The sequence below is a fragment of the Vidua macroura genome, chromosome 21 (assembly GCF_024509145.1).
Source record: "Vidua macroura isolate BioBank_ID:100142 chromosome 21, ASM2450914v1, whole genome shotgun sequence".
NCBI classification, from domain to species: domain Eukaryota; kingdom Metazoa; phylum Chordata; class Aves; order Passeriformes; family Viduidae; genus Vidua; species Vidua macroura.
This window is the reverse complement of record NC_071591.1, coordinates 9,893,140-9,911,774: the sequence shown is the minus strand read 5'-3', so window position 1 is coordinate 9,911,774 and position 18,635 is coordinate 9,893,140. Positions and strand designations below refer to the sequence as shown.

At 44.7% G+C, this 18,635-nt stretch overlaps 1 protein-coding gene across 3 annotated transcripts in view; it reads left to right on the top strand.

Annotated features, from left to right (window-relative positions):
- The window catches only part of PNPLA7 (patatin like phospholipase domain containing 7), a 127,146-nt gene that overhangs the window by 22,583 nt on the left and 85,928 nt on the right, over positions 1-18,635 (top strand). For all 3 annotated transcript variants that reach the window (XM_053996174.1, XM_053996173.1, XM_053996175.1), the window contains 6 exons: positions 1,038-1,135; positions 2,113-2,259; positions 6,533-6,610; positions 7,432-7,637; positions 13,545-13,676; positions 15,406-15,529. In XM_053996174.1, coding sequence (XP_053852149.1) covers positions 1,038-1,135; positions 2,113-2,259; positions 6,533-6,610; positions 7,432-7,637; positions 13,545-13,676; positions 15,406-15,529 — 785 coding nt within the window. The remainder of the gene's footprint in view (positions 1-1,037; positions 1,136-2,112; positions 2,260-6,532; positions 6,611-7,431; positions 7,638-13,544; positions 13,677-15,405; positions 15,530-18,635) is intronic.

Genomic DNA, 18,635 nt, shown 5'->3' with positions numbered 1-18,635 from the left:
ATTTGAAATGATTGGGGGCAAAATGCTTGGTATGGGAAGACTTTTAGAAGTTGCTGATTATAATTTTCTCCATATGAAATGGCAATTTATTGGGTGCAAAAAATTTCTTTATTTTGTTGAAGAAAATGTTAATAATTTCCTGAAAATAGTGAGGAAAATTTGGTGGATTTGCCTTTACCTGGCTACTACTATTATTATTATTATTATCATTATTATAATTATTATTAATTATTAATTATTATTAATATATAATATTATAAAACAATAATAATAATTTTATTATTATTTCTACTACTACTATTTTATAATAGTAATAATGGTCTGATATTCTTCCTGTGTCCCTCCCCTTGAGCAGAGCCTGGTTTTAGGGGATAAAATGTAACCTGGATTGATAAAGAAAGGACAGCTACATACACTGTGACTTCCAAGGATGTGGAATAGAAAATACGCTTAATAGAAAATACGCTTATTTTTTCCAAAAAGGCTTTTAAAATAAATAAGATTTCTTCAGCAGATCCCACCTTTTGTACAAACCCATCAAAATCTCGAAGGAGCAACAGATGAGCTCAGAGGGTGAGCTGCTCTCACAAATGAAGAAATTGGCCTCTAAAACTTCATGCTAACTCTATGAAGAATTTCAAGGATTTGTAGAGTATTGAAAATAAGATGCAGCAGCTGATATGAGCCATCAGCAGCAGCACCTCAGGCAGTTTTGCAGAAAGCCATAAAAAACACCTCAAATTTTAAGTTATTAGGATTTCCCTCTCTCCAGTGCTCTGCCAATTTTCTGTGGACAAAAAGCCCCACAACAAACCTTCAAATAATGACTGCACTCTGTACAAGAGTGGCTGTGGGAATTCTGGGACGTGTCGTACACCCGCGTTCACATGGGAAGATTTAAAGTTCCAGGTCATAAGGAGCTGGGAAATAACAGGAATGTGAAGGTGCCAAGTTGCTCCCCTTGGTGTGTTACCTGCTGCTTCTCAGAAGCTGCAGTGCAGGAGGTGCTCACTCCAGGATTTTTGTGTTGCTTGCAGACAATTCCAGCGGTGCCAAGTCCGACATGGACATGGCCTACGAGAGGGCCAGGGTGCACCTGGCCCCCGAGGACGCCGGCAGCACCGCCGTGGCCAAGGTGGGTCTGCTCCTCCCCAGAGCCCAGCCTGCTTCCTGCCCTGCCCTTGCTCACCTCGTTCTGCTTGCAGTCATTTAAATGCTTGCTTCCTGCCTTCCAAACGCTGCCCTTGCAGCTCTCTGCGAGCTGGGATGTTTGGATTTACAGAATCCCCAAATGGTTTGTGTTGGAAGGGACCTTTGAAGCCCAGCTGGTCCAATCCCCCTGCCATGGCCAGGGACACTTTCTCTACACCACCCAGCCTGGCCTTGAATGCTTTTGTATTACTGTTTTTTAACTTACAGGTGTTTCAGTAGATGTTAGTGGCTGTCAAGTCGTTTTATTGCACGTCTTGAAATTCTGTGGAGATTCCCTTGGTGTGCAATGGGAAACCACTGCTGCAACTTTTTTTATGTATTTTCTTCCCCTGACTCATGAAATGGATTATTTGGATTTGTCAGATCATGTTCTATTTGTGAGAGGTCCTTTACAGCAAGGAATTAAAAGCTTGTATCAGCTGTAGGTTTCTAGTCATTATTTATAAATCTGTTTTTATTTTTGTGGTCTGCTTTTTAGAAATACTGACCTGGAAGTCAAGAGCACAAAAACCCTCTTGAGTTACAAACCTGCACCTTAAAATCTGGAATTAAACTGTTGCTCACTGTGACCTTGACATTTTATCTTTTCCTGCATCTTTGTGTACAGTGTTGATAAAGTTTTAGTTCCATCAAGCTGGCAGCAGCTCAGTTTCTGAAGTCTCTCATTCCTTCCCTTTCACAAGCTGTGATGAGTAACTTTGTTTGATTCGAGTGTCAGGCTGTGCAGAAAAATACAGGGATAATGAAGTTAGGAAGCTGTTGCTTTTTTGGAAACCTAGATTTCTTTTTTTGCAGACCACCAGTTGTTCTGGGTAGAGAATGCAGACAATAAAGGCCAATTTTGGTAGGTGCCAATTTTGATGTTTAACCTGATCCTTGATGTGTTTCTTCTCTTTGCAGTCGATATTGAAGAAGACTGTGACAGTGACAGAAACTCCTTCAGCAGTTTTCCATTACAGTGCTGTGCAGGACTCCTGTAACAGCAAACACATTGATGCCATTGTGGAAGCAGCAAAGAAAGACCTCTCAACCCTGATGAAACTTGATGTGAGTTATTGCAAGGGGAACTGGCTTTGCTTCTGCTTTTCATTTCATTCTGCCAGGAACTGAAAAGCGGATTTGTCTCCTCAGTGTGCTGGAGATGGTCTGGATGTTTTATTCAACAGCCTGTTGAGGTCATTAGAAGGGTTGAAATAAATTTGAATTATTCTGCCATTTCAACAGACCAGGCTGGAATGCAGTGCATGAATCTCCCCTGTCTGTGTGCAGTTAGCCCTGCAAGCAGCACACGTGCAAATTCCTGCCATCTCACTCCGTGCTGTCACTGAGTGTGGGCAGTTATCGACAGGTTCAGGTGACTGCTGAATCCATGAATCCTGTGGCACTGCATCCCAGGGAGTTGTTTGGGTTTGGAGATGTCCCTGTACTTTCCCAGGAGCACTGGCAGCATCTCCCAGCTGGGTCCTGTGCTCAGGGGCTCTGCCTGATCCCTGCTGAGCTCAGCCCCTGCTGAGCCCCTTGGTGTTGTAAGAAGGACTGAAAATTGTTTTCATCATTCCAGCTGCATTTCATTACAAAGGTGTGTCTGTTCATCAACTTACTTTCAAAGGAAGGTGGATAATCAGACAATCTGGGAAAGCTCTGCATCTCTCTCTGTCAGCCACAGACATCCAGCCTGTTCTGCAGTAATTCCAGTCTGCTGCTGCTGCCAGAGGCTGGGCACAGCTGCTGCACCTCCTCCCTGCCTTCAGAGCTGTCACCATACAACACTTGCTAGAACTTAGAAGATTTTACTTCTAGATTTTAGCATTCCCTCCCAACTTCCAAAATTATTCCCCTTGCAGCTTCAAAATCCCTGTCAGGGTCTTTCAGCTCCCAGTTGTGAGGCTCAAGGTGCCTGTTCCACATCATCACTGATCTGAGGTCTCTACAGGAGCCTTACCTGTCTCATTCTGTTAATTTTCAGTTTTTTTCAGGCATTTCTATCCTCATGGAAGGCTACAGACTATTTTAGAATAAATTCTTGTTGCAGAAGGAGTAAAGTAGGACTTCATCTATACTGTTCTTGATCCAACTATCAGATCATAAGTAAAAATTCCAAGATTACTGAAGCTCCTGATTACAGCACTTTTCTTTTAGTCTAGAATAAATTTCTCGGTAATTACCAAGTAGCAGTTTAGAGATAAAGTTGATTTCAACAATGACCTTAAAATGCAGCACCTAATAGGCGGAGTTTGTAACATGAAGATCTAAATACTGGTGAAATAAGGTAGGATTTTCAAGCACCTTAGTTTTTCACAAGCAAATTAGAATCTGGTGGGATGTGGCCAATTGCCAGAAATGTCATTGAAAGCTCAATTTTTTTTTCCATGTAGTAATAGCAAAAAATTATTCTTCTACAGGCAATGGAAGAAGAATTTACTGTGTACAAAATATTTGTGTTCAATACTGCTTACATGAAAGGAAATGAATTCTTGTAAGGTCTTCTCTTAAAAAATGAGATCTTTCTTAGCTGGATGGAAGCATTTTAAATTGTCATTTTTCAGAGCATCCAATCAGAGTGAATAAAATTGAGATGTTTTGATGACAGATGGTAGCTTTGGGGATTTTTTGGTTGTTTGGGTTTTTTTTTCAATGTGACAGAGAGAGAGAGTAAATGTCTCTAGAAAGAGGCATTATTTCAAATAGCCTTTAAGTATCTGACTTCAGAATTAAAATTCTCTTTTTTTTCTTTTTTTTTTTAAAGTAACTTGAATTCCTTGGATCTTGTAATGAGTGGTTTTCAATCTCATACAGTTTTTGTGTGTTTTCAGCTTTGTCTGCAGTTATGATGGGGAGGGTTAAGCAGTGTTGCAGGGCATCTCTTCTTTGTGAGTTACAAGGGAATGTCCTTTGACAAAAATATTATTTGACCCAGTTAATTATTGCTTTATTTAAATTGTTTATAACTGGTTTGTGTTTTCACTTCTGTACCATAAACCCCTACTGTGACTTCCAAGGATGTGGAAGTTACCCAGAAATAACCTCTGTTGCTTCTTAAATTTGCTATTGTCACCGAATTTCTTGAGTTTCCTGCTGCAATCATTTATTAGAGTTCTGCAAAGAAAGAAACTTGCTGGGAAATGGAGCTTTTTGGAGTAATTATTTCCCTTATTTTCCATAAAAGCTCACAGCTGGGGGGCTCAGTGCAGGTTTTTAGCCTAAACCCTGTAACTGCAGTGCTGAATTTGGATTTGCTGGTCTCACCCATTGAGAGAAACAGGGTGGATTTCATTTGTCAGCTCTTTTAATGCTTCGTGGAGCTGTGATAGCCCAGCAAAGGAGGATTCCAAGGCCTGCCTGGAGGTCACTCAGTCCCTCCCATGCCTGAGGCAGAATCAGATAGTGCTAAGTCATTTCTGGCAGGTTTTTGGCTGAGCCATTCTTAAAGATCTCCAATGCTGAGGGTTTCACAGCTCTGAGTACAATCTTTCCCAATACATAAGTAGTCTTAGACATGAAGAAAATCTTGGCAGCAATTTAGTTTTGAGCTGATGCAGCCTGAAAATGCTTTTGATAAGTAGAGCTCATGGGGGAGCCTGAATTCCCCTACTGAGAGGTACTTTCAGACTTACAACTTTGGCTTTAAGAATAGGTAATACTATACAACCATAAATGTCTAAATATAGAAAAAACATTATAGAAATTAGTTGAGTTGCTATTGCTGAACTGAAATATTTTGACAGGTGCTTGTCAGGTTCCCTGCATTGGATATGTTCCCATGAAACAGATTGGCTTTAATAAAACTATTTTTGAGGAAAATATGTTATTTTTATCAGCAGTAGGTGTAAAGAATAATTGTGATTATTTCACTTGCACTATTTCTTTTCGACCCAAAATAGAAAAATTCCAGCCTGGCAGAAGAATTACACTGGTGGAGTGTTTACATCTCTGCTGTGCTGGTTTCCTGCTGGAATGGAGTTGATGACTGGGGTCACATTCTGCTCTGCTCTTATGCTCAGTTGGTTCTTCTGTGAGTGCAGCTTTTAGTGCTTGTGCCTCTGAGGCAGAGCCTGGGCACAGCCAAACACCCAGGGAAGTTGTGAAAGGCAGGACTGTGCTGCCTCTCTTCAGCCTAACCTGTGAACTCATAACTGAGCCTTGTTTTCTGCCCCAGCCCATTCAGGGGTGGTGATAAAATGCTGAATTTCTGAAGATTTATAAGAAGGCTGGAGAGGGACTGTGGGCATGGAATGGCAGGACAAGGAGGAATGTCCTTAAGCTGAAGGAGGGCAGTCTGACAATTAAATATGAGGAAGAAAATCTTTATTTGAAGAATAAATAGGTGCCCAGGGTCCCCAGAGCAGCTGTGGCTGCCCCTGGATCCCTGGAAGTGCCCAAGGCCAGGCTGGATGATGGAGCAGCCTGGGACAGTGGAAGGTGTCCCTGTCTGGACTGGATGAGCTTTAAGATCCCTTTGAAGCCAAACCAGTCTGACTCTGTGATTTGCTGGTTTGAGTGAAAGTTATGCCAAAGCAAAGGTGGCCTAATGCTTTAGGGTTTGGTCCTGACTGCACACAGGACCCCACATTGTGTGGGTAATTATTTGAGATGGAAAGAAAAGTCTCTCCTGTTTGGGTGTCTGTTATGCACTCAGGGTTGTGGTGGTGAAAGCAATGTTTGGAAATTTTAGGCTCAGATACCTCATTTCCTTGACATTGCAAGGGATTGTGGAGTCCAAACTGAGGGTGGCTCTTGGGAAGAGCCTTTCCTCCCGTGTGCTTTAAGTTGGGAGTGAAATTCCCACTTTTGTCTGCCTGAGCACAGGAGTTGATGAGCTTGGGAAAGCTTTTGTTGTACAGTGTGTATGAAAATGTGCTCTGCAGGTACAGCACAGCTGAGCTGTGTGCCCAGGGCTGGCCTGGGACAAAGCCAGTGTTGGATTATCCTGTCCAGTTACTCCATGATGTAGAAAGTCTCCTCCAGTTTCACCTTCCTTTGAAAGTAACTTGATGTTTCATGGTTTTCATGCCAGCTGATACAGATCTCTTTTCATTAAAGGCCCTTTAAAGAGTCTGGGGGGAAAATTGATGAATAGAAAATCCTTAAGAATCCAAGTGTGATCAATTAAAATGAATTATACCTTTTTTTCTCTTCTGGAAGAAATGTTGGGTGGGTAGAGAAATATAGAAATAGGTGCCATATTTTAAAGAGATTCAAGTACTTGTAACATAGTCTTAACTGTTATTCTTACTTGCTTTATTTGGGTGCTTCCTCACATTCTGGGACCTTTACTGTGAACAGAGCAGTAAATTGTACCTCCCACCCCTTTCTTCTCCAGAATCCTGCATTGCTGAATGGCAAAGTGACACTGCATCAGGTCACTGCTGGCACTGTGCTGTCCAGGCAGGGAGATCAGGTGAGTCTGGCTCTGTCTGTGCCCCTCCAGGAGGGTGTTTATACACATTAATGGCAATTAAAACATTCCCACCTGTCCCCTCCTATGCCACCTCTTCTGGAGGTGAAACACCCCCAGCTCTGGGCCTTCTTGCTCACAGGGCTGGTGCTGCACCAGAGCCAGGGTGGGACTCTGGTGCCTGGGTGTTGCCAGCTCTAATGAACCTCGTGGGAAGGTGTGGAGTAATCCTTTGTCCTTCCTCAGGAGCTGTGGGGACTGGGAAGCCTTTTCTCACACCCTGCACTTTGGGTTTTATGATGCCACTCAGCTGCAGTAAAGCCCTCATACAAAACCAATCCAGCATTATTTGTTAATAGCAAAGTGTGTTTAGGATATAACAAGCTTCATTTATAATAATCCTGTGTAAATAGAGGAGCTTAAACAAAGCAGATGACGGGTAGCTCCAGTTCTACTGCTGGGTTCTGCTCTGCTGACCTGCCATGGCCCTCATCCTGCAGCTGTGATTCCCCATTATCTCCTCCTCTCCCAATTCTCTTGTTATTCCTTGATATCTCAAGATGCAGCCTTTGTATTTCATAAACACCCAAAGAGAAACACATTTTTCAATATTGTGCCTGCTTAGTTTTAAATATTCATAACCTGCTTTTAATAATTCACTATTGTGTCTTATTTTACCACCTCATTGTTCGAAAGCTATAGGAGAGCTTCTGGGAAACAGATTGGTCATGATAGCTCTGTCACTGGGATAATTGCTTTTAAAATCTTGGAGGATTTTTACTAAGTTTTTTGGTTTTTTTTTTTTTTTCCCCCATTTGCTCCAGGATGTCAATGTTTGCTTTGTGGTCTCGGGGATGCTCCATGTGTACCAGAGGAAGATTGACTCTGAGGAGGACACCTGCCTCTTCATCACCCACCCCGGGGAGCTTGTGGGCCAGCTCGCTGTCCTCACTGGGGAGCCCCTGATCTTCACCATCAAGGCCAACAGAGACTGCAGCTTCCTCTCCATCTCCAAGTCCCATTTCTATGAGTGAGTTCTGCCATTCAGACATACATGGATCTGGGGTTTTTAAAGTATTTTTTACATTTTTTAATGACTCTTTTGAACAAAGGATCAGGGTAGTGACTGAACCCTCTGCTGGGTGCTGGTGGGGGCCACTCATCAAATCCTGGGTTTAATTTTGGACCCCTCACTTGCAAGGAGGACATTGAGGGGCTGGAACATGTCCAGGAAAGGGGCTGGAGCACCAGGAGGTGCTGAGGGAGCTGGAAAGGGGCTCAGCCTGGAGAAAAGGAGGCTCAGGGGGGACCTTGTGGCTCTGCACAACTCCTGACAGGAGGGGACAGCTGGGGGGGTCAGGCTGTGCTCCAGGGAACAGGGACAGGAAGAGAGGGAATGGCTAGAGGAGGTTCAGGTTGGATTTTTGGGAAAATTTATTCACTGAAAGGGTGGTTGGACATCTGAGCAGGCTGCTCTGGCAGTGTGGAGTCACTATCCCTGGAGGGATTCAAAAAACGTGTGAATGCCTAAGATGTGGCACTTTGTAGTATGGTTTAGTGAGCCTGGAGGTATTCAGTGAAAATTTGGACTTGATGATCTTGGAGGTCTTTTCCATCTGTAATGATGCCATGATTTTAAATCCAGGTGTTGGATGTCTGTGCTGCTGCAGATGCCTCCCACAGCAAACCATGTTTTTATGGGGTGGGTTTAGGTGTGTGGGTGAGCTGTGGTCCCTCTGTCAGGTGGTTTAACTCCAGCAAGAAGCAATTCAGGGTACATGGCAATATTAAACGGCTTAGAAAAAAAATCTGAGGCCTATAGAGCACTTAACCCAGTGGTGTGGGAATTATAGCCCAAGTTTCATATACTTCAAGGTCTGCCCAGAGCCTGCACTTTGCTCGGTTAATTGCTGCTTTGCCAGGCCCTTTGTCTTGGATTAATTATTCCTTTTTGCTGGAAAATGTCCCCAGTTCTGTTCCCAGACCGAGCCAGGGAGTTGAGTGTGTTATGAGTGATTGTTGTGGGTGTAACTGTAGGGTTTTAATGCTCACTAATAGAACAGGTTAAAGAATAATTCCCCTGTGCAAGACCTTCCTGAACCTTGGAAAAGGGGAATATAGGTAATTAAAAATGCAGTATGATGGCTGTGGTCAGCCTTGTTGCCAATAATAATAATTAATGTCCTTGATTTAGTCTGTGATCTTGTCATTTAGAGTTAGAATTAGTTCACACACATAATTTGTGTCTAATGCACAATTTCCTTTCCTAATCTCCTTTTCCAGCTTCTGGAATGTACCTTGAGTCCTGAGTTACACAGGACTTCTGGGGGTTTATTGTGTTTTGTAGGCCACTGTGATGTCCATAACTTCCTGCTTTCTAAATAACTGTAGTTGTTTGTATTCCTGATCAGCTCTACCCCAGAATCCTCACTGTGGGATTTTGGTTTTCCCACCCCAGGCAGGAGGCTGTGTGGCTGTGGAGCTGAACCTGCTGTGCTCAGCAGGTGCTTGTTGATGAGCTGTGTTTTTCCCAGGCTCTGAGGTGGTTGTCAACTCTTTGGCCTAATTTCTGAGAGATGCTTCCCACTTGTGCCATTCCATGTGGTTCCAGGCTGTTTCTCCTAAACAGCCACTTTTTCTCTCTGTCTTTTCCTGCTGTTGTTTTCCTACTTGTTTCTGGCTTCAAATTTCATTATGTTGTCTGAGCCAGCCAGGCAGATTCCACCTATTCCTCTTTTTTTTTCCTGGTTTTTTTTTTTTTTTTTGCTACTCAGGGCTGGATTCTCTCGTATTTACTGAAGCTCATTTTCCTGAGATTTCTCTTCTCTCTCAAGAACTGAATTGCCTCCTGTTAATTCCAGTTTACCTTTCTGCTTCCATTAGCACCTTACCAGTCAGGGATCAAGACCCATCAATGTATCACCTCATCATTATTTTTGGGTCCTTTCCAAATCTTTCTTTTTCTCCTTTAAAGTCTATTATCTGTTCTCTCCATTTTACAAGCTCTGTGATATTCCAGCATTTCATCTTCAGAATTTGTCCTGAAGCCCAGGCTTTATGGCACTTCTGACTCCTGGGCCCATATTTAAAAGTGACATGGGAGAAGGGCTTTGAAAAGCATCAGGTTTCTTTTATTGGTTCATTTTTGCTTTGAATTCTATGAGAAAGAAAAACTTGTTAATAAAATAGGATGTAGTTCTTTTTGCCATTTTAATGTAAATTCTATGTTCATAGTTCACAGTGTTCAGATTTCTCCCTTGCCTGGAATCTCAAAGGAATTATTTTTGTCTTAATTTGTTCATTTTTCTCTTAGCTACAGACTAGGTGAAATTTGACAAGAACTCCTGTTATTCTCCAAAATTGCATTCTTCTTTTCCTGTCACATGTGTTTCCTCTTTTCCTCCGTGGTGCCCTGGAACAGTCTGTGTTTTTTCTCAATAATTGATGAGAGGGTGAAGCAGAAAGTACGTGGTCAATAGTTGTCATGAGGGAAAGAGCACAGCAATGGAAGGAGCTCGGGGTGGAGAATTGAGTGTTGGATTAAATCCTTCCCACTGAAACTCTGGGCAGGAGCCTTTTTTGTGGTGCTGCCATGAGTAAATGGCTGGCTGCAGATGCAGAGTGCAAGTCCAGGGGTGGCACGAGCTGGTGGTGTGGTGAATGCAGGGGTGATCCCATGGAATGTGCCTGCAGTGCTCTCGGCCTGCGGTGCCCCTGCGGCAGCTCCTGGAAAATGGGAATCGAGTTGTCACCAGGATCTCCTGAGGGAATAAATTCAGGATCTGTGCTACCAGTGGCTCTCTCACATTTTCTACTTCTGTAAATTTCACAGTTTGGAGGCTTAATCATATGCACTTGCCAGAGAAGCAGGAAAGCTTTGATTTTTATTTGGTCTTGCCAGCTAAGCTGAAAATCCCATTGCAGCCACATCCCCAAGAATATCTGCAGAGGCTCCAGACTTTCACAGAAACTACTTAGCCCTTATTGTTATACTTGGTGAGCTTTCTAGTAAAAAATCCTCAAAGTCCCTTCAGAAACCTCTGTAGTGCAGAGCTTTGGATTTTAATTTTCCCAGTACCAGGCATGTGCCAAACAGAAGAGCAAGGTTGTAAATGCCCACGTGAGAGGAAGGAAGCTGGGGTGATAATGGGGGAAAAAAAACCTCTTTTCTCTTTTCCTGCATATAAGGTTGGGTCTCACCTTCTGTGTTAATTCTCTTTTAGAATCTGCATGGAACTAAGGGACATGAGAGAACTCCAGGTGGAAATAAAAGAAGCCTGTTAGTTTGCATTTTGAGTGCATTAAGAATTAAGATAAATATTATGAGGGAGGAAAAGAGTAAATGGCTTTTATTGACAATAGCCTGTGTGGGAAGAGACTTTGAGGGCTAAATAAGCATGTGGACTAAAACCAATGAGCTAAACCATCCAGGATTTTTAGGGGCTTTATTTAACTTTTGAATCTGCTGAGAAGGGGGATAGGGCTGGGTGTTTTCTATGTGTCTTTTGGTATCTGGGTCAGGATGGTGGGGTGGCATGGAAAACTCAGGGCAAGAGAAGAGGGTCAGGAGAGAAAAGCTGTCCTGCTTTCTGGTAGTGGTGTTTGCTGGCTGGATCTTTAAGTGTTCTAAGTGTAAGAGCCAGTGTTCATTTTAATTTACCTTGCAGACATTCAAGTGCAGGCGTATGAGTGGGGGGAGTTCAACATGAAATAGGGATATGTGCCTGTGGATCTCTGCTCTTTCAATTCCAGGGCTTTTGTCTGAAAATTTAGGCTTCATTATTGCAAAAGTAGTAGTTGGAGCTCTGGGTGAGGAGAGCAGTATCCATGGGAAGCTGCCTGTGTGCTGCTCTGTCCCACAGTCCCTGGCAGCTCTGGGGCTCTTGCAGCAGTGGCATTAATGAAGAAGAGTCCCGGTGTTGGAAAGACTTCAGGGCAGGTCCTGTGCCACATCCAGGCAGTGCAGAGATCCTGGGGAGTCTGCTTTTGTTGTCACAGTCTTGGATTGTGGATCTCTGCTTGGGCTTTCAGTGATTCTGCCAGGTTGCAGTGGTCCACAAAAGCTGTAATGCAGTTAGGGAACAAGGAGTGACAGTGCTCCTTCCATACCTTTCTCTCTTCCTCACTTATTTAGGGGTGAGGTTAGATACACAGCTGACATGATTTGTGCTCAGAGAGCACGAAAAGGAGATTATTTTACCAATCTGGCACATTCCTTGTGAAGGGAACAGGGATGCAGAAAACTTAACAAGGAACCTGGGGAGGTTTCAGCAGTGCTGGAGCTGCCCCTGGGTCAGGAGAAGCCCCAGGACCAATCCAGGCTGGGATGAGCAGCTGGAGCAGCCCTGGAGAGGGAGCTGGGGGTGCTGTGGGTGAGAGCTGGAGCTGCCCCAGCCCTGAACCCCCTGCCCTGGGCTGAGCCCAGCGTGGGCAGCAGGGCAGGGGGGATTGTGCCCCTGTGCCCTGTGCTCAGGTGAGAGCCCACCTGCAGAGCTGCCCCAGCCCTGGCCCAGCACAGGCAGGAGCTGGAGCTGCTGCAGAGATCCAGAGGAGGCACCAGGGGATCAGAGGGATGGAGCAGCTCTGCTGGGAGGGAAGGCTGGCACAGCTGGCATTGTTCACCTGGAGAGGGGAAACTTTGGGGTGACCTCAGTGGCCTTGCAGGGCCTGAAGGGCCTGGCCAGAAATGTGGAGAGACAATTTACAGAGGTCTGGAGTGCCAGGACACAGGGAATGGCTTCCCACTGCCAGAGGGCAGGGCTGGATGGGATATTGGGAAGGAATTGTTCCCTGGGAGGGTGGGCAGGCCCTGGCATAGGGTGCCCAGAGCAGCTGTGGCTGCCCCTGGATCCCTGGCAGTGCCCAAGGCCAGGCTGGACACTGGGGCTTGGGGCAGCCTGCTTTTCCATGAGCAGGTTTCATGCAGCTCCCTCACCTTTCTGTGTGCACTTTTCATGCTGGGGCTGCAGACACAAATGTACTTCTTTGTGAGTTGTTATTTCTCTTTTGTGAAATAACTATTTTTTAGTAGTCTGCCCTTGATTCTGCACAGGAAAGACAAGCTGCCCTAGCAGGTAGAACAACCTGATATGTGTGTGATCCATTCACCCCTGGGAGTGCTTCAGGAGGTATTTGAGTGCTCACTCCCACAGTGACAGGGTGAAGTAATCTTCAGTCTAAAAAGAATGAGAAATTAGACATTCCTGAGCAATTCCCAGCTGTCTGTGAGAGTGCTTTTTGCTAGGCCCCCCAGTGGAGTTTGAGGTTGTCCTAGCAGAACCTTCTCAGATTTTCAGTTTGAGGAACATACTGAATTACATGGTGTCTTTATTACTGGAGACTTTTAAGCATGACTAACAGCATCCAATGTGAGGATTGGGAGCTTTATTAGAAGATATTTCAGCTCTTTGTGGTCTTTGCAAGAGGGGAAAGGGAATATTTGAAATGCAGAGCAGGTGTTTTCTTTTTAAGCACATCAGACTTTACATATAAAAAGATTCTGATGTGATATGTGGGGGAAACTGAGCACGAGCAAGAGACTGAGATGGGCAGAACAGCAGGGAGAGAAGATCCTGAGGACAGGATGAACATTTTCCTGAGTCATGAGAGATCTGTGTGAGGAAGAAGTGAGGAGGGTGGCTCATACACAGGAGCTCACATGGCTCCTGCCCATCCTGCTGCACTGGGAGAAGGGAATTGGTCCAGACAGCAGGACTGGCATCCTGCTTCTAGGACAGTGCCAGCTCCCAGTACCATTTAATTTGGGCTGGGTTGGAAGCTGGGCAGCCCCGTGTTGGGTCAGAGACCCTGGTGAGAGCGGTGGTGGCAGGAGTGGGGTGTGGCCTGGGAATTCCTGCTCAGCTGCACTGGGATGTGGTGCCTGTGGGCAGCTGTTCCTGTTGTGGGCAGGTTCAGTAACACTCTGGTTTTTCCTCAGGATCATGCGGGAGCAGCCCAGTGTGGTGCTGGGGGTGGCCCACACCGTTGTGAAGAGAATGTCCCCCTTTGTCAGGCAAATTGACTTCGCCCTGGACTGGATGGAGGTCGAGGCTGGACGAGCTGTTTACAGGTGAGATGTGGACAAAATTGTATGTTTGTTGAAATTTTCCTACTTCATGAGCTGTGCTCCCTTGGGGACGTGTAAATTGAGAACCTCAGGCTGTATTTATCAACCATTCCATTGGATTTATTTGTTTGCCTATTTTGAGATTTTTTTCTTTCTGCAGTACCTTCAACATTGCTTCAGTCTCTTGTCTCTACATGTTGCTAAATTATTTTATACTATCCCTCATCTTTTCTGTTGTCTTGGCAAGCTTTTTAAGTGATATATTTGATTAAGACACAGTTCCATCTTCTGGTGGTAGTTTCTGCATTGTTGAGGGCATGAAGATCTATTGCTCAGAGGTTTTCAGCCTTTCTGAATCAAAGAGCAAAACTCAAAAGTTAATTCAGTTAGGCTTATTCAGCAGTAAATTGAAAATAGGAATTTTGTGTTTAAGAGGCAAAAGTTACCTTGTGAAAACTGAGTTTTATGGATATGTACTAGGATGCAGTTGAGCTGTTATGTGGTTGCTGCAGTGGTGGGAGAGTAACAGTCTAATTAAAACATGATCTGTATAATTGTAATTTTTATTACCATACCTGCAGCATCAAAGCCAATGGAAGTTTGGGATTACTCTGTGCATCAAAACACTCCTAGCTGTCAATGTCTTGTTAAAATCTTCTGGAATTCCTTGCATTGTTTTAACTCCACCAACAGAAGTGTGACATTCTCAGCAGCACTCCTAATTGTGCCAGCAAAAATGTTTTGGTAGACAAAGGTGTGTGCACCAAATCTGGAGCCACTTGGGGGTCTTGCTGTTTGACCTGCAGAATTCCTGTGCACATCCACATTGACCTTGCAGTGGGAACGAGCTCCTGAGTAGCCAGCAATGAGCCTGTGGTGTCCTCTGGGGCCTGCTCACATCCTGGTCATCCCCTGCCAGTCCTAGCATGGAACCCTACGCTGGCCTGGGTAGGAAAGGACCGTAAAGCCCATCCAGTGCCACCCCTGCCATGGCAGGGACACCTCCCGCTGTCCCAGGCTGCTCCAATCCCCAGTGTCCAACCTGGCCTTGGACACTGCCAGGGATCCAGGGGCAGCCACAGCTGCTCTGGGCACCCTGTGCCAGGGCCTGTCCATCCTCCCAGAGAACAATTCCTTCCCAATATCCCATCTAAACCTACTCTCTTTCTGTTTGAAGCCATTCCCCCTTGTCCTATGACTCCTTATCTCAGCTACCTGTGCACAGCCTGTACATTCACACATTAAACCCATTTCCAGTCACCTTTTAACAAGCTCCTGCTCCGTTTTTAATTTCCTCGTTAAGTATCAATTAAACACTTTCCTGCATCTTCCAAGCCAGGCAGAGTAAAACCACCAACTTACTCTGTCACTATAGGACACGAGAAAACACGACACACGCCTGTGTTCTTGTGAAGGTAAAAAGGGGAAGTTTATTTCTGACTCTAGCATTTATAGTTTTCCAAAGGTGCCAGTGCATTGGAGGGTGAAAGTGCCACCTCTCCAACGACACTGGACAAACTACCAGTCTATCAAATTTCTCTTCCTCTATGAAAGAATACAAACCAATAAATTATTTACAGAAAGTTGTGTGAGAAAATTTACTACAAAAATGTAAACTCAGAAAGCTTTAGAAAATCTTAAAAATCAGAGCAACACTTATTCAAAACCTCCAGATGCATTTGCTGAGCAGGGACACTTCTTTAAAGCTGGTTGTTGGTTGTTCTGCCTGCAGGCAGGGGGACAAGTCTGACTGCACGTACATCGTGCTGAACGGCCGCCTGCGCTCCGTGCTGCGCATGGACGACGGCAAGAAGCACCTGACCGGGGAGTACGGCCGGGGCGACCTCATCGGAGTGGTGAGAGGGGCCCTGTCCCCCTGGGAAACTGGGATTCTCTCCATGCCAAACACACTCAGTCCTGCTCCCATCCCTTGTTCGTCTTTAGGGCTTCCAAAGTTGAAAAACGCGGGAAGCTCCTTTCAGCCTGGGAAGTTTTTATAGTGGTTGGTGAATGGGGTTGTTAGACTTGGTTTGAAAAGAAAGATAAACCAAAATAGGTTACGTCCTGCCCAGTGCTCCTCTGTGCCATGGGTTACTTTCTTCCCAGTGAGGGCAGAGCAGCCTGTTAAATCAGGGCTGGAATAATTGCAGCAATGTGCCCTAAATTTGAATAAATTTGCTGCCATAGGAGGAGTCAGTTTGGATGAGCCCCACCCTGGAAGTGTCTAGTCCAACCTCCTCAGAGTTAGCAGAGCTGACTTCAAAGCTTTGTCAGGTTTTCCAGCAAGTGTGTAATTATTGCAGTTATTAAAGCAACTGTTCATTTCAGAATTGTAGTATTTATCCATGTTTAATTTCTCTCTTATGTTCATTTTTTGTTTCTCAGACCTAGTTAACAGCAGAAATAGGAATCATAAATATGCATGGCTTGTTTGATTTTTATATTTAAAACCAGAAGATTTCTGAAGTTCTGAGCTTGTTGTTCAGGCCCTTTTCTGCTTTCTGAGCTGAAAGCTAAGCACTGAACATGTATCTGTTTATAGGCAGAATTAGCATAGCTCTGAAGCCAGAAAACATGTGAATTGGGATTTATGGGAAGAAATTCCTTTTTATAGGAATGAAAGGAGAAGGAGGAGTCTGAGGCTCCCATTAGAGAGCTGATCCAAAATTTTGCCTGTGGGGTCCATGAGGCAGTTCTGGTGGTGCTCCCAGCAGAGACGGGGCTGGGCTGGGCTGCTGCTCGCCCCATATTTGATATTTCCACATGCACAGGATTTAGGGATCTCTTCCCACACTCAGTGCTGCTCTGGCTGAGGGGTTGGTTTGGGATTGTGTTTGGAGAAGCAGGTCCCTACTGGAATGTGCTTCTAACACAATTTTTTTTTTTTTCTTTCTTTGGGATACTTCATTAAAGGTGAAATGACATGGTTTTACAGGAACTAAAGGTGACATCTTTTGTGACTAATCACAATGATGTGAGGCCTTTTGGTGTGTGAAGAATTGTCAGTGATACAGACAGGCATTTTCCTGCTTTCCTCTGCCTGTGGTGATCTGCAGCTTTTCACTGTCAAACTCCTGGAGTTTTGCAGAGTTCCCAGGTTAAAAACAGACCTGTTCTACTTTCTGAGAGCAGTTTTGAGTGACAGGGCAGCATATGGTGCTCAGAGGGTGGCAAGGCCCTGGCACAGGGTGCCCAGAGAAGCTGTGGCTGCTCCTACATCCCTGGCAGTGTCCAAGGCCAGGCTGGATGGAGCAGCCTGGGACAGTGGGAGGTGACCCTGCCCATGGGAGGGGTGGCACTGGATGAGCTTTAAGGGCCTTTCCCACCCAAGCTTTTTTACAATTCAGTGGTTCTGTGAAATGGCCTAAACTCTACCTCTCTGTGCAAGGCCGTGCTGGTTTTTCCAGGCTGGCCCAGCTGTTTATCTGGGCAGGAAGGAGGAGGTGGATTGCTGCATGGACTGGGCTGTGTTTGCTGTAGCAGTGCCTTGTTTGCTGGTGAGTGCCCAGGCAGGGATACAGAAATACCCGTGCAGTTTGTGCCTAAAGCACAAGTCACTGTTTTGGATCCACGTTATGACATGAATCACGTTGGAGACTTCAGTGACTCTGTGGACGTTGTCATCTCCTTCCTGCCCACAGCTCCCAGCCCCACTGACTCACTCTGCCATTTGTTGGAAGTGTCTCCATGCTCTGGCTGCCTTTTGCAAACATGGGGGAGGATCTGTGAAGAATGCCAGCATTATTTCAGAGGGCATTAGCAAAATGATATTTTTGCTTTTAAAAAGTTTTGTTTATACCCTTCTGCGGAATCTGTTATAAACCTTTAAAAACCTGCTGAAGGGTTGGGTTTTTTTCCCCTGACATTAACATAATTGGGGTTCTGAGTGCTTGAAGGGAATGAAAGCAGCAGTTGGTGTTGGTAATTGGTTTTTTGGTGAACTGGTGGCTTGATCCTCCCTGAATGCCTCCGAGACCCTCCTATGTCACCCCTAATTGTAGGTACTAAGCAAACACAAGAGTCTTGTAGTTGATGGCTTTTTGTTTACTGCCTCTGTGCCAGAATTTTTCAAATGCCATGTGTCATTTGCATAAGAGATGAGGCTCTGCCGTTCCTGCTTGCAGGAGCAGAGCAGTGCAGGATGAAGGGTTTCAGACAAGATGTTAATTTTCAAGTGTGTGCGTGCGCTCCTGAGGCTCAAGTTGTGGCTCAAACTGTTTTGTTCCCTGCACTGACTCAATGGCATCTGTTCCTGAGGTCTGTTGATGCAGGGGGAGAAGGGCAGATTAGAAACTGAAGTTTCCTTCCCTGTGGAGTTCTTTCAAGAGATGGCAAGGACAGTTCTGTCAGGGGAAAAGGATCCTGACTCTCAGGGAGACTTTTTGAAGGGACACCGGCTGCTGTTAGCCCAGTAGGATGGGCAACTCCAATCCACTGTATCTGGTCAAAACTCAATTTAGAAAATTCCATGTAATTTTTAAAGGGCCGTGATGAATCTGTTAAATAATTCCTTCCCTGTTGAAATACAGTTGACATAAGTCTTGCTTTCTAGAGACTAAGATTTGACTCATTTAAGGGAAATCTTAGGGAAAAATGTTGAAATGTGAATTTTATCTACCAGCTAAAGGGTCATGTTTCTTGTATTATCATTTCTGCCATGCTCTGGGTGATCGAAGAGGAGATCAGAGAAGACAGCTGTGTGCTGATGGAGTGAAATCTCTTCACCAAGCAACTTGTTTAAAATACTTATCTTAGTCTCTCAGTTTTTTTCTTGATGTTGCTCCTTTGGTTTTGATCTTGATTAACTATTGTAAATTGTAGTTTTTACTCTTGTTCTCTTGATCTCATTAGCACTTTGTTATGTGTGAGAGATGATTCCTTTTAATTTGATTTTTGTGCCTATCAATAGCAGGTTGGCCCAGGCTCTGAGGTTCTGTTCCTGGCAGTGCTGCTGAGCCTGGG